Source organism: Stegodyphus dumicola, chromosome 5, assembly GCF_044657685.1.
Source record: "Stegodyphus dumicola isolate Sdum_Otavi_A_Nest chromosome 5, ASM4465768v1".
In the NCBI taxonomy this organism is placed as follows: Eukaryota; Metazoa; Arthropoda; class Arachnida; order Araneae; family Eresidae; genus Stegodyphus; species Stegodyphus dumicola.
This window is the reverse complement of record NC_140772.1, coordinates 112,491,740-112,509,769: the sequence shown is the minus strand read 5'-3', so window position 1 is coordinate 112,509,769 and position 18,030 is coordinate 112,491,740. Positions and strand designations below refer to the sequence as shown.

General features: G+C 32.6%; 1 protein-coding gene across 1 annotated transcript in view; it reads right to left on the bottom strand.

Annotated features, from left to right (window-relative positions):
• LOC118183653 (fat-like cadherin-related tumor suppressor homolog) overlaps positions 1 to 18,030 on the bottom strand; it is a 1,041,784-nt gene that overhangs the window by 35,668 nt on the left and 988,086 nt on the right. The window contains exons 28-30 of the mRNA XM_085816972.1: positions 14,542 to 14,685; positions 6,586 to 7,461; positions 6,059 to 6,224 (exon numbers count right to left, since the gene is read on the bottom strand). Of these exons, the coding sequence (XP_085673098.1) occupies positions 6,059 to 6,224; positions 6,586 to 7,461; positions 14,542 to 14,685 (1,186 nt within the window). The remainder of the gene's footprint in view (positions 1 to 6,058; positions 6,225 to 6,585; positions 7,462 to 14,541; positions 14,686 to 18,030) is intronic.

The following is an 18,030-nucleotide window of genomic DNA, read 5'->3' as shown; positions in this document are numbered from 1 at the left end:
GGAAGAACTTGCTCTGAACTCCATCTCTATTCTTTCAACCATACACTTTATTTTCTAGATGGCTTCTGCTGAAAATGTTTCAAATAAATTGCAATTTAGAATAAATTTTATATTTATTTGCACTAACTTTGTAGTTTAATTTTTCATTTGTTTGTTTTCCATGTAGCATAAAGTTATAAAGATTACAATTATTATTCGGAGCCAAAGCATCAGAATTAATACTTGTATTTTTACCATCAACTTCGCATCATACATTAAGTTTGATCCAATTTTTCTTTTTAGAATGCAGCAAAACACCTCAATTACCTCTTCACAGCAAGGTTCTGCTTAAATTTGAATTTTGTATCTAAGATAGTACTGCTTAGGCCACTGGTCAGCAAACTGCAGTTAATGACCCACATACAGCTCTTTAGCAATTTAAGAGTGACTCTGCTACAAATCAACTCTGACTACATGCAAGCAAGCAGGGTATAGGTTGGATTAACCTAGTACAAGTGCACAAGAAATACAACACAGAGTAGGCATATGCGACTAATGGATTAGCTGAGCGAATGCTAGCCAATCATGGCTTATCCACCAGTGCATACAATGCTCAAACCTGGATTTCTACATAAAAAGTCTCATGTGATCGACAACATTACCTACCTACTCTGTGCATTATGCTACTTGTACCTTTCAAATAAGCTGAAGAACTCAAGAGGCATTTTCAGCATGAGTTTAATAAGTTGTAACTTTACTGTGAATTTAAAGTTCAATGGATTTAGTCAATCAAGTGTATACAAAACTCAAATGCCCTTTCAACCTGTCCCATTTGTGAAAAAAAACTGGTTCATAACAAGTTACCACATTTGGAAAGACACTTACAACTAATCATGCGTCATTTAACAGTAAATATACTGCCAATGATAAGGGGAAGAAGTTAAGGAACTTCAGAAGAATATCAAGAAGAATAAAGTTCTTCATTTAATTACTGAGTGTAATATTCCAACAATATGTACAACAACAATACAACTTGTAATGTTAATATTTCAAGTTTTATTGTTAGTCAAGTGATTCCTAAAAGTTGCAAATTATATACAGACAGTAAATACATTAAAAGCTGTTCCATAGATGCATTTGAAGAGATATTTCGGGATTTTGAAACAAGTCAGAAATTCTTAAAAGAATTAAAAAGCTACCACAATCTGTTAAAACAGTAAAAGATAGAATGTCTTTGAATGTAACCAATCAGCAAATTGAAGATCTTAAATTAGTTTCCCCTTTATCAACAGCTGTTGACGAATCCTGTGACATAAATGACACAGTGCAAGTTTCACTTTTTGTTCGATTTATTTCGTTTATGGGTCTAAAAGGAGAACTTTTAGGCTTATTCCCATTGAAAGGTCAACCATGCGAGGATTTTGCAAATGCTATCATTGAATGCATGGAGAAATAACATATTCCACTCAATAAAACTGTTTCAACAGATAGGGGAAAAATAAGACTGGAGTGAGAACAAATTTTGTTTCCATTTTGAAGTAAAATATTAATCACATCAACAAAAGGCACTCTGTGCACAAATATTTAAAGATGGAATTTGCAATGTTATGGAATTGGTGATTAAGATCAACAACTGTAGCTCTTTACCATTGCCATTTAAAGAATTTTTAGTTGAAATAGCGAATGAATATGCAGATCTTTTGCTGCATAATTAGGTACCTTGGCTTTCAAGAGGAAACTTTTAAAACATTTCACTCCAAAACATTTGCATTACAAATTAAAGCATTTCTCTTTGAGAAGGGTGTTGACTATCCTGAATTAATGGATGATAAAAGGATCCAAAAAATTTATTTCATGGTAGATGTTATGTCTCATCTAAATTATCTTAATTGTAAACTACAGGGAAAAGGAAACACATTGTTTTTCGATATTGGAAGAATGTATTTCATTCGAATACAAATTACCACCTTTTGCTCAAGGTTTTGAAAGAGAAACATGAATTCATTTTATAAACCTGCTGAAACATCCCTGAGAAAATAATCTGGATTGAATTTAAAATTGAACAGTGACATTAGTCTTTGTTAAAAATCCTCTCAGTGCAGATGTAACATAATTGATTTTTCCTCCCTTTAATATCGACACTGGAACAATGTTTAATTCATGCAATGCCGAATTTGTGAAATTCTCTGATGTGTTTTGCTGTGAGCATTATGGATGTGTAGCAAATCTGTTTTCACTTAAATATAAATCAGAGAATTCCACAAATTCAGCCTTGCACACAGCATTGGCATTGCATATCATATTATATGCAGTGGCGTAGCTAGGGTGGGACAAGAGGGGACATCTGACCGCGGGCGCAGCATTCAAGGGGCGCCAAATTCATGCTACGAAATGTTTTAATTAAATGTTTTCCATTCTTGGCACACAGAAAGGGGCGCAAATTCTTCAGTTGTCCCGGTCGCTGGAAACTGTAGCTACGCCCCTGATTATATGATACCATTATCACAAATTCATTTTTTTATTTGAAGGTTTTATGTATCACTAGTGTTGCCATCATCTAATAGTTAAATTTTGTGCCATTTAGCACTAAGTGGCATATAGATAAGTACTTAAAATTTTGAGTAGGGAAGAGAAGCTTTTAATTTATCAAAGCACTTTTAAAAACAAAGAAAATAAAATTAAGGTAGTTTCAGATTATCTGGACCACCAATTTCAATTTTTGGTAGAATTGCTTATTTTTGGTATATTTTTTAGCATGCATGCAATAATAAAGCAATCCATGCATGCACATGCAAGCACATATTTCAGCACATATGAACTTACATGTTTCATATTTAATACTTATTTTTCTAAACAACATCCACCAAGTGCAGAAATGTCAAATACTTCAAAGTTTTCTTTTTCTACATAAAATGCTTTTTTTTATTATAATTCATGTATAAAACAGTATCTCTAAGGTGTAAAGGTAGCCAAACATGTTTTTCCCAGTTTATGGAGTCTCAAATGAATTGGTGACTTTTATTGGAGTAGATAATTAGAAAGGACCAAAATTAATAACTATATAATAAAATTACCTAATTAAAAATTAATTTCAAATTTAAAACACTACACCATGTGCAGACAAATTCATTGGAAAACAAAAATTTACATTTTATATTGGTTAATCCATTTATTTCACTTTGACTAGAGCATGTACACATTAAATACAAGAAACTTGTTTTTGTGCTCATGCGATTCCATTCAGCTGAATTGGAAATATCTATGATTTCCAGATGCCTTCTTCATGATACAGCTTTGCATAATTTGAATGGCAGACCTTGAAATGAACTCTTTTCTAGACCACAACTTGTTCCTGGTCCCTAACTCACCTTGTGCAGCTGCAGTACCAACTTTCATGATTGTCTTCATGCTCATTTTTTTTCATTTTGACATCACGGACTCTCCTACATATTCTTTTTGTATGATTGGACAAGATATGACTTCTTTACATTTGGATGTATTACATTTACATTTGGTGAGATTCTGTACAGCCCACTGTCTAATGGCCAAATGACAGGCATTTTATAAATAAATAGAATGTTTTTATGCTCATCTTCATGGTCATACTCACCATTCAAGTTCATTCTGCAGCTTGATGGGTAAAAAGACACGGCTGCATCAATAGTGATAAAATAAGACACTAAAAATTAAAAAGCTGGTGATTTGGTTATCTAGCAGAAGATTTAAAGATATGAAGAAAAACCCGGACAGTTGGCAGGTATATACATATGTATACACTGGTGTGCAAAAATTAAGGACGAAGTCGAAAAATTAGCATATCAGCTGAACGAAGAGGCAGAGCGGACAGAAAGACCAATCAGGAGATTAAGTAAGGTGATGTACGGTAGCACATGCGCAGATATGCAGGTAGACGTAATGGGGGAGCGTCTGAGTAGTATAAAGCATGTTGTCGGTGTAAGATCAGTATTTCTGGCAAAGAGATTGCACGCCGTATAGCAGTTAAAATCACACCGAGTTGCTGCCTCAGCGAGAAATGGCGAATAATCAATCTGTTAGACGACATCTGGATGCTTTTACCCAAGGTCGAATCATTGGGAAGTTGGAGGAAGGCCGCAGTGTGACAAGTGTGGCTGCAGAGTTTGGAATTGCTCACAGCATCGTTTCACGATTTTGGAGAAAATTTCAAACTACAGGAACAGCTATCCTGGGGTTTAGTAGTAGTCGTCCACGAGGAACCACACCCGCAGATGACCCGTATATTGCCTTACAGGCCAGAAGAAACAGGCGGCAGACAGCGGGAGAAATCGCTAGACACACGACACAGGTGACTGGATGACCAATATCGCGTTTTACCATGGCCAGAAGACTGCACGGTGGTGGTCTGTTTGCACGACGCCCTGTACGGTGTATACCTCTAACGCCTGCCCATCGGAGAAGGCATTCTCTGTGGTGCCGGGAACACAATTGGAGAGACAATGAATGGGGACGAGTACTCTGTACAGATGAGAGCAGATTCAGTCTGAGTAGCGATTCTCATCGCATACTCATCTGGAGAGAGCGGGGAAGCCGCAATCATCCCTCGAACATCATTGAAAGGGACAGGTATGGAGGTGGCGGTGTTCTCGTTTGGGGAGGCATCATGCTTGGTAGTCGTACAGACCTTCACATCGTCGACGCAGGTTCAGTCAACGGGACCCGTTATTGTAACGAGATTCTTTTTCCATATGTGCGTCTTTTTAGAGGCGCTGTGGGTCCGCAGTTCCTTTTCATGGACGACAATGTACCATGTCATCACACAGTAGCTGCCGAACAGCTCTTAGAGAGTGAGGATATTGAACGTATGGATTGGCCGGCACGATCTCCGGATCTCAATCCCATCGAGCATGTATGGGATTTTCTAGGCTGATGCTTGGCAGCTCGTACCTTACCACCAGTAATGATTCCGGAGCTTCGATTGGTGTTGCAAGACGAATGGGCAGCAATGCCTCAACAACTCATTGACACCCTCATTCTCAGCATGGGCAGACGCTGTGAAACCTCCCTAGCAGTCAGGGGAGATCATATCCCCTATTAAAGACCAGATGTTTCTTGCTGGACCCCCATCACAGGGATGTTTCGGCCTTCAGTCGCATTGCGCTCCATGCTACTTTTTCAATAAAGCTTCTTTTTATCCCTCTGATTTCTCTTTTAGTAAGTGTTGCTTACATTACTCATGTCCTTACGTATTGGGGATCTTACGGTATTAAATGTGTTGATTTGGAAAGCTTTTGTACAAAGTTATATTGAAAAAACCGTCTCGTCCTTAATTTTTGCACACCAGTGTATATCATACGGCACTCTAAAATCATGCCTAGTCAAGAACATTTACATTTTTAATGCTGCTGTGATAGGATGGGAGCAGCCATGCAGTTTCTTAATGGGAACACAGGTAGAAGCAAAAGTATGCAGCTAATCCAAAATGGAATCTTACCAGGAGAACGATTGGTTTAGGTTCCACATTAAATAAAATTAAGGCATTTAAGGTAAGGTATGTCAACAGTGTTAATTAATTAAATTAAGGTACTAGGTGTTAAAATTAAGGTAAGGTATATAATCAGTATTATTATTACGCCATATGTATGGATGGATCTAGAAATGACACAGTTGATTGAAAGAAAGATCATGAGAGAAAGGCATTATTATTTTTTTAAATAGAAAGGGGAATTAAGTGGTTATCGCTAGTTTAAACCATAATTTTCTTTTACATATATTTTACCTTACATATACCGTATTTGATGGCATATAAGACACACCCTTATTTAGATGGCCACACACAAGGAAAAAAAGTTTCAATAGCGTGGTTTCTTTTAGTTCTCATGTTTTGTAAAAGCCAAATAAACAATTATTGAATGCATTTACCTTCACGTATAAGATGCGGGTAACTTTTTTGAGACCAAATTTAGGAAAAAAAGTGCATCTTATATGCCGTCGAATACGGTACATATGCAAACAATATTTACTTAAAATAGATAATATAATATTAAAATCATAAACTAATTATGCCTAAAGAATATAAAAGAAAATAAATTCTTGGTAATACCTCCAAAACCAGGTTCACAAATGCATTCCAGCTTACGAGAATGTTGAGGGCAAACATAACTCATAGCATCAGTTGTTATGCTAATTGCAAAAGCCTTATCCAATACAATAAGATCTACACAATCTCCATTTACACAACGATCCACAGTACAGCGATCTTCCATGATCTAATTAGAAAACAATCACGTGAAAAATTTTTACTATACATACAGAAAAAGGAAATATGAACAATAATTTGTTTTTACTACTTGTATACTTTTCAGCATACAAGCATATGAACATAATACAGAATATGAACCAAATTACATAATATAATTTTTACATGTATAGAAGTTTTTAATTGCAGTATGATGTAAGTGATCTGGGAATGTTACTTAAAAATAAAAAAACATTCTGTACATTTCCATCATTTAATTATATAGATTGATTGCTATCATACAATCTACTAATTAAATTACTATTAATTAAATAGTATAAATCTGACACATATTTTCATTTTTAACATTCACATAGCTTTGATATGCTCACCTTTACTACTTTCAACCCAACACTTGCTTCCAGAATATCAGTCTTTTCTTTTACTTTAATCCTAACTTTATCTGGTTGAAGGAAACCATTAGGGCCTGCATGCACAGCAAAGACAATATCCAGATCTTGTTGAGTACTGCGTTGACGTCTGTATTTTTCTTGAAGTGTAGGCTGCAAGCTAATTAGCTCAACATCTTTCATTCTAACATTTAAAATGTTTCGCAAACCTCTTAAGAATCCTTTTTTGTAAGTCAATAAGAAATCCTCTGGAGTTACATCATCTAATCTAATAGCAACACTGTTCATAACAGCCTCTGCAGTAATCATACTAACTTCAACAGAAACAGTTGTGTAAGTGGTATACTTCCCATCACTTATGCTTACATTTACTTCATATGACCCAACATCTAAGCCTGGAAGTGCCACAATAGTACCATCTTCACGATCAATAGTGAATAAATTATGATGAGGAGATATAATGTCAAATATCAGCTTATCATAAGGATCTTGATCGGTAGCATGGACTCTGCCCATTACACCACCAGGGAATTCATCTAAGTATGAGCTAACAGATACATCTAATGGAGTCACGACTGGAGGGTAACGACTTTCTTCAATCACAATAATATTTACCCATGTATCACTATACAAAGGAGGTGTTCCACCATCTGTTACTCGAATTTGAAGAGTGAATTCACTTTGATTTTTCACATCAAATTTGTTTGCAGTTCTTAGAGTAGCATCTTGTTGGACTACTCGAAAAGCATTATCCTCATTTCCGGACAGAATATCAAATATAAAAGGGCCAGTGTTTGGTGGAGCATCTTGATCTGTTACAGTAAATTTCAGCACTGTAAAACCAAGAGGTTTCCCTTCCTAAATAAAAAAATAAAATAATTGAAGAGTTTTAAATAAAAATTACAAATAGAAATATTTATTTTAATTTCATATGTATATAAAAATAAAAAAAGGAATTATTATATTATTTAAATAAAATATAGTACGGTCAAAAGTCGTTAATTCAGACACCCATAATTCAGACCTCAAAGCTACAAACTTTCTGCGCATGCGTCGCTTTGACGCATGCTCAAAATACATTTACGAGTGCACGTTTAATGTATAACGGATGGTAGAAGCTAAGCTAAAATTATCTAATTATCTATTCAGTTAATGTTGCAGATTGCATTGTTCCTTAATCTTCGAATTGGATCCAGCTTATTATTTTTTGCAGACTGTTAGAGCAATTTTATAGAAGTAAGCTTGAACTTTCGATTATGTCAAATAGAATTTCTGATATATATTTACTAATATGTAAAAGATCTACAAAGCGAAAGTATGTTTCGAAGTTCATTAAACAAAAAGAGGAATTGTGCAAAAAATGGATAAAGGCAGATCCTTTGTTTATCTAAACTTTAACGTTTGTTTATCTTTAACACCGTGGCACACAATGAATTGGAAGTTGATCTGTCAGCACTATCCTTATCTTCAGGGCAGATGTTTTTATTTTATTTGGCTTATAATTCCTTACTAAATTTAGTATTTCATCTCGATGTACTCTGATATGATTTAAATCAAATTCCTCGTCATTATAATTCGCTTCCGATAGCGAAGAAAGCGACAGAGGTTATTGAAAACGAAAAAATTTCGACTGACACAGCAATTATAGGACTTGAACAGTGGAACTTTGTAACTGAACAAGACAAGAAATTATGTCTGTTTATAGAATTAAAGAGAATGTATTATCACATAAAAAACGAAGCAACTTAAACAACTTACATTGAAAGAAATGTTTAATAAAGTAAACAAATAAATATTAAGCTTTTTTTTGTAAATTTTGACACCCTTTAGATCATAATTGTTTTTTATTTCATAAATTACGGTTTCATATTTTTAATTTTATAATTTCTGCATGCCATCTTACCAGATTTAAACTGATGATCTATAATCCGGAATCGCCGAAGTCCCGGCGAGTCCGGATTAACGACTTTTGACTGTACATGATGTAAAACTAGAAAATATTTCCTTTATGAAAGCAGTTTTTCTTCAAGAATCCCTGTTTCACAAATTCAAAATTTAAGTACATTGTATCATTTAGCATTAGAATGCAGCAGTAGCAAACTTATTACAGGCAAAGTTTGGGCCTTTATAATTCCCAAACTATTTTAGTTCTGAAAGCAAAACTTAAGACTAATCTTAAAATTACATAAATATTTTTTGGTATAAAAATAATAAAATTTTACCATGAAAGACAGTTTAGATTCAAGTTAGAGGCATGCATGCACAGAGCCATGGCACCACGCACAGAGTCAAACTGATTACTCTTATCAATATTTTCCCAAGAACTTATAAAATGTATTCATTTATCATAAAAAAACTTTCACATAATGAAAGTAAATACTATTTATGTATGATGAATAAGTAATATATACAAACAACACAGCTTACCAAATAAGTGCAAAAAGTTTGCTTATCAAGAAATACATAATATAATAAATCATGTTTTTCCAAATGTGATCCGAGAACGTTTTTTCAGTATATTGAAGAATATCTATGTAAGCAAAATGTTTGTATCACTACACCTCATGTAATCAATGTAAATGCATCTCATATATATATATAATTCATAATAGGAGACACAGCTAAAATTATTTCACAATTACGAAAGATAAAAGTCATCTTAAAAATAGTTAAAAATAGTTATCTGAAATGCTACAAAAGTTACAAAGTAGCTCAATATTATGTCATATTAAAAATAATAATTTTCCATATTTTGTAACACTTATATAAAATTTAAAATATAAAAGAACATGATTATTTGGAACAATAAATTTATTGAGAAAGAGAAATATATCCTCCAGTGAATATTCTAGAGCTGCTCTTTGTTACTGAACACGGATGGTATATTCCAAACATATTAGACCAAAATATTGTTACGAATTTTGTACATGGCTAGATGATTTCAGTGCAATTATATGCGAAATTGTTGTATTTTTCTGTGTAATATAACATGAAAAATCTAGAGAGACAAGATATGCCATAAAAGTAAGACTACGGGGCAAGTCCATTTTTGTGATATTGTTTAGAGTTGTACGACTATCTTTGTGGATAGCTTCAGATATCTGAAAAGTTTCATTTGACAAAATAAATCTTGTCAACCTATCAGCGGAGCTGCGGACATTCAATCTACGATCTCGTATTATGAACCTGCACACATGCAACAATATCTTAATTCTGATACCTTTGCATTCATCTGAAAAAATAAAGAGCATATAAAATAAATTCCTAAAGCCACAGTCCTGCTAAAACATTAACTAGCTACAATATATTTTATAAATATTTTAGAAAAATTTTTAAAATATGCTTCCCGAAAGCAACTTTGAATCATTGGCCAGCCCAAGTATTTTATGAGTTATTTTGTTCCAGCTGCAATAAATACATTTCCAAAAAGGTTTTGCAGAAATCAATGTCTTAGAGTATGTTTTCTAAAGAGGGATTTGCTAAGGGAAATTTTTTTTTCTTTTAAAATATATATTTTTCCTACTTTCTAAATTATATTGCACTTTTTTTTACCTTAATTTAAAACTTTTAATAAAATGTTCATATAGTTAAATTTGCTTAAAATCCTGATTAATGCATCAGTTCAGGTTTGCTCATTATATGGGCAGAAATGAAACACTTGGGCATCAATTAAACAATTTTAAATTATTCTTTAACTGTAAAAATGATTTTAAAGCAATTTTACATTCAAACATTTAATTTTTCATCTTAATAGATCATTCAAGAAAGAGAACAAAGAGTTTTCCATTCTTATCTAAACAATAGAATAATAATTTTCACGTGGCAATCAAACTGATTACTGTTACAAGTGTAAATAAATTTTGTGGGTCTGGTGTCAAAATATTATGTTTTTTACATAAAAGCACCTCTGAGTGAGGTTTAAAGAATAAAGATGCAGAATAAAGATGAAAGAAGTAAACATCATAATTTTTTGCTTTTAACATGTTAAACTTAAAGGAGGTTAATTTACTCTTTCAGTCAGTTTTTACTAAGATACCTCCATGTTATTTAAAACGATGAAAGAAATTATTACTTGGTACTTTTAATGTTTGAAATAAAACTCAGATTAACAGCATAAGTTGTTTTTATGTCAGAAGTTCTTTTTGACTAAGGAATGCCCCTCTTCAAAAAGAGAGTTATGGAAACGTTATACGATTTAAATGAAAATTGTACTAATTTATTTTAACTGTCAGAGGATTTGATTTAGCCCACTTTCTATAAAAGAAACGTACATTTGTGATACTGCAGTTAATGTTGCAAAAAGAATCAAGTCATCCCTTAACCATTTGGCCCAAAGTCACATTATGAGCTAGTAGTTGTTTAACCTTTTGATGGTCGAGCTCAGCTTGCATTCCAGTTACAAAAAGGAATAGGCACAAACAAACACAGCTGACATTATAAATTTATAATTGACAAATATCGCACATATTTGAGAAGAAAGAATTGCTGAAGAGTTAAAAAATGTAGCCAGTGTCTCATTGATTAGAAAGAGGTTCATGTCATGCCATAACTACCATACGCACCAAATTTCTGATTTCCTGATTCCAATTTTCTCTAATATCAAGATAGTTCTATAGGATTAATATTTTCAAATAAAGCAACCTATTCAAAATAATGCAATGACATTTTTGAGATAGATACCAAAAGAATCACTCAACCAATACATTCAAGAATATACAGCTTGCTGGAAGAAGTGTGCATGTTCTGATGGATAATAGACAAACTACACAATATTTTTTTTTACATTTAAAATACAGTTGCTTGATAAGCATCTTCTTGATAAGCAAATTTTTAAATATAGAAGTATTTTCATATAACCTAAATTCTGCCCTCTATTTTGCACCCCGAATCTCCAGAACCTAAGCTTGATTCAAAAAAGTGATGTTAATATATATCATAGTATTAATTAATTAGTTTTTGCTTTTTATTTTCAATTAATGAAACAATAAATTAAAATTTTGCTTTATAAAATAATGTAATGCATATCATTTTTATAATATCATTGTTACGGGCAATATGTTCTTTGAAAACAAAGCAATAATCTGCACCTGACAACATAATCTACATTAATCTCATAATTAATGTGAAAACTTTCATGAATTTCATTAAATTTTACTAAAGAATAGAAGCAACCGGATGCATAAATAAATAAAAACATCAAGGAAGTGCAGGACAAGTAAACATCTGACTAATTTAAACAAACATACTGTGCAACTGGGAAGAGGAAAAACAGCTGATCAGGAAGGATTTTGAAATACTTACCCTTTTCCTATTTTTATCCAATTTGTCCAGCTAAGAGAAGGATAGGAAAGGAGAAAACATGATAGAGAAACAGGCACAAATGCATGCTTTTGGAACATGTAAAATACATAGATGCTGATGTACTATATTATGAAACCAAAAATCACCGACTATCTTTAGCTCTTCAAGTATGCTCGCCACATGACATAAATGCCTATGATAGTGCTATAAAAATATAAGCACATTAACATAATGAAAGCACTTGTATTTAGAGGACAATTGGAACCTATATCTATCACACAAAGATTTTTGACAACAGAATGAGCCTTAGTTTACTGTGAATAGTATTATTGTAAAAGCAAATTATCACAAAAGCAACACCCATTATGTGATAACAAGAGAACAAGAGAAATTTAAAAACTAGCTGTCAAACAAAATCATTAGAGAGCTATAGTAAATAACACAAATGAGTTTTGAAGTAGTTCTAAAACAAAGACAACAATAGGACTATCTATCAAGGTGATTTTATTTGTTTTTAGTGCTCCAAGGCTACTTTATGACACCAACCATTATCCAGTGCCATTTTGATTAGTGCATCATTAAAAGTATCCAACGTCACTTGAAAAAGTGAAACAACATTAGTGTGCTGTAAATTAATGGATAGGGTCTAATGAAATGGTAAGTCATGGTGAACCTATATGTGCAGATGGCTGATACATAGCTTTGTATGCAGAGTATGGCTGAAATTTAGAGGTATTAGCATAATGACCTGAGGCTTTCTCTGCCCCTGAGCTCTGAGGCTTTCTCTATTGGGACTTAGCTTTTTAGTTTCAACCTCCTGGATCTTTGGAATCCACTATCTATCAAGATACTTTGAGCAAGAACATAATATACAGTACAAAGTCCATAATCTGGACTCGTCGGGACTTCAGCGATTCCTGATTATAGATCATCAATTTAAATCTGGTAAGATGGCATGCAGAAATTATACAATTCAAAATATGAAACTGTAATTTATGAAATAAAGAGCAATTACGATCTAAAGGGTATCAAGGTTAAAAAAAAAGCTTAATATTTACTTGTTTACTTTACTAAAAATTTCTTTCAATGTAAGTTGTTTAAGTTGCTTCACTTATTGTGCTAAACGCGCATGAGTAAAGCATACAAAAAAAAAAAAAAAAATAAAAATAAATAAATAAAAAGAGGTTTGTGGCTTTGAGGTCTGGATTATATGGATTATAGATCATTCTGGATAATGGATGTCCGGATTACAGACTTTGTACTGTATTCACAAATACGATGCTACTTAAAAGTTTATGACATGCAAGTACAGCACAAAGACCTGAAATCAATCTTTTTATACATGCTTCAGATGAGCTGCTGTTTTGGTGTATAAAGGACAATACTGTACTAAAATCACCATCTATTATCACTCATCAACTGTTTTACCTGCTACTGTAGCAGGGTAAGCCAATTTCACGATAGTTAATCAGAACTTAATTGGAAGACTACTCCAAAAAGGTAACAACTGTGATAACTGGGGAGGGGGTCCAAGTTCCTATCAGTAATGCAGCTGTAACTCTAAGAAATTTCAGCAGTGGTGTGTTTGGTGATTTTTGGCTACATAGTGTTTATGAATAAGAGATAAACCAGATTTTAAATAATCCCATTTTACTACAAAAATTGAAAACAAAAAATACTTGCGCATTGTAATTAATTAATTTTTTATGCTTCATTTAATTTTGACTAAGATAATTCTAATTAAAGCGATTTCATGGAACATATACATATAACCACGTACGCATGTACATGTAAGTAGCTAATTAACATTAATTAAGATCAATATTTTTTTATTTATAATGTAAAACATAGATTTTGCTGTTGTGTTGTAATAGATCTAAAATGTTAGTTTTTAACTCTAAACAATATTAAGTCATTAAAAAAAACTTTAATAAAGCATAAAAATATCAGAACTACGCACCATTCATTTAAAGGGAACACACAGATACATGAAAATCATTTTAATTAGATATATTAAATGCTCCAAAAAAGTCATTAAATAGAGATGCTCTTGATTTGTTTTAACAGCAGTGGCACTCATAAATCTATCTTTTTCATTAATAATTCTTAAAATATTTATTTAATGATCAAAACATAATTTTTAAACAACAAATTTAAAACATATAATTATGAATAATTATGAATGGCTGAAAATATCAAAATTAAACATCTTTTATGAAAGGAACTTTAAAGGCAAAAGCCCAAATAATTCCTACTGTTTTACATCTTGAAATTCAGAGAATTTCAGTTCTTATATTAGAAACTTCAAGTTTATAACAGTTAGCTAAAGTAAGACATTTTCTGGTCACTCTCTCTTTCCAGTCACAACACACCTCTTTAAAACATTTGAAGGATTGGTGCATACAAAAAATTCAGTGCACAATAACCATGCAGGCTAATTAACCGAATAAATGTCATGCACATAAAAAGTGCAACAATATTTTTTATACCATGCTTATATGGAAATTCCTGGATGTTCTAAACATTTTGCGACTTGCACACATAAAAGAAACTAGTTGCTTCTTAAATGACAAAACCAATTATTATAATAAAAAATATAGATACATTTTCTTATTTAAAAAATTAATGAATCCTTACCTGAACTATAGCAGTGTAATTATCTTCAGAGAAAAGGGGCGGATTATCATTAATATCAGAAACTTCAATATTTACAAAACTGGAACTAGATAAAGTTGGTTTCCCACTGTCTTCAGCACATATTTCAAGAACATAATTTGAGACCTAATGATAAGCAAGCCATAAAAGATATACAGCAGGTAATATATAATACTACATATTGAAGAGATGCTTGAAACTAACAGCACGTTACATACATAACAATATTGTACAATAAATTGCATTTTTGCATTTACTATAATTCTTGAGAATCATATTAAAAGTTATAACAATGTTCAGCTATATTTCCCCCATTTGTTTTCATATTTCATTTTTGAAATAAAAATGTCTTTTCAAATATTGCTAGTATCATAAATTGACACACTGTCAATTTAATAATTATTATCCTCAGATTATAATCTATCATAAATACAAATAACCTAACAAACAGAATTATACATTTAGCTATTGTAACACTTTTCAAGAGACCAAATAAAATAATTTTATTCTTGTCAGTCAATATATTATGTGTATGTGGGAGGGTAAACCCCACTAATTAATGGTACCATGAGCCTTAAATTATAAATGCATATTATATAAAGATTAAGTGTCTCTCTTAATTTATTTTTAACATATTTTCATTACTTCTATTATAATTAAGTATATATTAATTATTATAGCTTGGTTTGGACATTAAAATTAAAACAGATCACATTTATTAGCAGCACAATAGTTAAGAAAAGACCCATTTCCATGCACAAACATTATACTTAATATGGTAATGCTGTTGCCATCTGCAGACTAGCACTTCGATTACAAACACACTGTAAATATATTATAGCAATTACATCATTATTTCTGTGCTGATCTTTCATATTATGCAAATGAGCTTATGATTTCAAAATATGGATACATGCATTATTTATTTTATGTGCATAGATATTACACACTCATACTTAACATAGAGGAGAAAAAAGATAGAAACAGAATTTCTTGGGAATAAAATTATATACCATCCTTGATAAGGGGATCCTTAAGGGATAAATATGTTTTATTGAAACTCTAAATACATACATTTTGTAAAAATCGTATAAACATTTAAAAAAAAAGTTTTGCAAAAATTATGGGGTAGAATAACTTAAATATGTAATGTACCCCCCCTGCATGAACACTTTTCTCCCTGCTTTCAAATAAATTACAAAACACTTCAGTTGATAACTTTAATTCCCACTGCAGTTTATTCAAAGATCTTGGAGGGAAAGATAGAACAGCAATTTATCTGCTAAGTGTCCCAACGAATGTTTAATGCATTTCTTTATACTGAATTTTGGGGCTTTCAACAGATTCATTACAGCTGCTTTATACAGTTGAGCATTAACATCTGTTAAAATAAATGAATTACCTATATTGACACATATGGTTTAACTGCTACTGAAGTCTTGATAACTCAGATCATACAGACACAAACAAAAATACAGATAAAGCATAGATGATTAAAAAAAAAAACTACCGCCAAATTTGGATACTACTTTGTACTTTTTGGGAGTTCCTTTTGGGAATGTTTTACTGTGCGTGTATTCTATTCTGATATTTCCACTCTCCAGATCACAAGAAAACATGAGTTACAAATGCTCTTTTGCTCACAGCATATAACATTTCAGTGGCATATATTCAGAAGGTCGAGTTAACAATTCTTTTCTATTTGTATATCTGAAGCAGACAAACTCTACACAAAAGGAACAGAAATAATCATCAGAAGAAATTTTCACAGAGGTATGATTAAAGTATTATTAAAACTAGAGATTTTTTAATGAACTGATTTCACAGCCTGTTGCTGCCTTGTGACTAACTATTAATTATCTTGTAATTTTACTCTTTGGTATTCTATTTTCATCCAATGAATCATTTGCCACTTTAGTAGATAAGTGAAAAATTTCTCTAAGCTCTCATGTGAAATAATTCACATGAAAGGATTTAACATCATCAATAACTCTTCCAAAGTAAAAGCAGTTATTGATTTGAACAATATATATATATATATATATATATATATATATATATAACTTGATAATAGTGATATCAAGTTATATATATATCAAGTTATATAATATAACTTGATAATATAACTTTATAATATCTATATCTATCTATCTATCTATATATATGGGGATAGCTTAGCTACAGTTGCCAGCATTCAAAAACATGTGCTGAAATGAATTTCAGTTCTCCTCATCTGAATATTTACAGTATATAATTACAGTATTGATTATTCAAGGAAAAAAGTTGAATTTAAATTAGTTTAATTATGACCAAATCTTAAATTAGTTTAATCATGACTAAATCTTCAATTGATTTAATTATTTCTAAAAGTCTTGTTTCTGAAGAGAGATGCTGCATTCCCAAACAGGCTTAGAAAACATGTATAAATCACATCTTCATTCAATGAAGGATTTTAAATGATCATTTTAGCATGATGAGATCAGCTTATACAAAGTTTGAAATACACTCTTTTGCAAAAAGATTAAAGCACCATGAAGGAAGTGGTTGTTTTTGATGAAACTGAATATGTGTATAGCTCATAAAAAGATAATAAAATGATTAAAAATTCAAAGTCATAATATCTGTTCACGGCTCACAATCACCCATTGAGTGTTCAAATTAGTATTTGGCTGAACAGCCCCTGGCAGCAATGCATGCTTGAATTTGTCGAGGCAAGAAGTGGTACAGGTTCCTAATGTCATCCTGTGACACATTCTGCCAGGCATTCATAGGTTGTCACTCCAGATCTGCAATATTTTGTGGTGCCCGAATCTGGCGGCCTACTATGTTCCAGACATGCTCAATTGGTGAAAGGTCTGGTGACCTTGCTGGCCAAGGAAGAGTATCAACCGCACGGAGACAGTCCAGAGAGATATGCGAGCAGTATGTAGCCTGGCATTATCTTGTTTGAAAATGGGCCCAGGATGACGTGCCATGAAAGGTAATGCAACCGGCCGCAGGATGGAATCAACATATCGTTGAGTTGTTAAAGATTTAAGGAGGATGACTAAAGACGACCTGCTGTCATAAGAAATAACACCCTGCAACATCACACCAGGGGTTATGGCTGATATGCCTTTGTAAAATAAAGGCTGATTAGGACCACTGGCGCCCTCATCTCCAGACCTGAACATGGTGGTCACCTCCTTTAAGAGTGAAGCAGGAGTCATCTCTGAACACTATACGATGCCAGTCTGATGGCAGTCATGATGATCGGCTGCGACACCACTCCAGACAACTCCGTCGATGTTGTGGGATCAATGGCAAATGTCTTAAAGGCTTCTGTGAGCATAACCCTGCCTCAGACAAGCACCATGAGATGGTAGACGGTATCACAGGAGGTATAGACATGGCTGTAGTGCATCGAACAGTCAACAATGATACCGTTGGGGCATTTCTGGCCTGGCGAACAATCATCCTATCTTGTCTTGC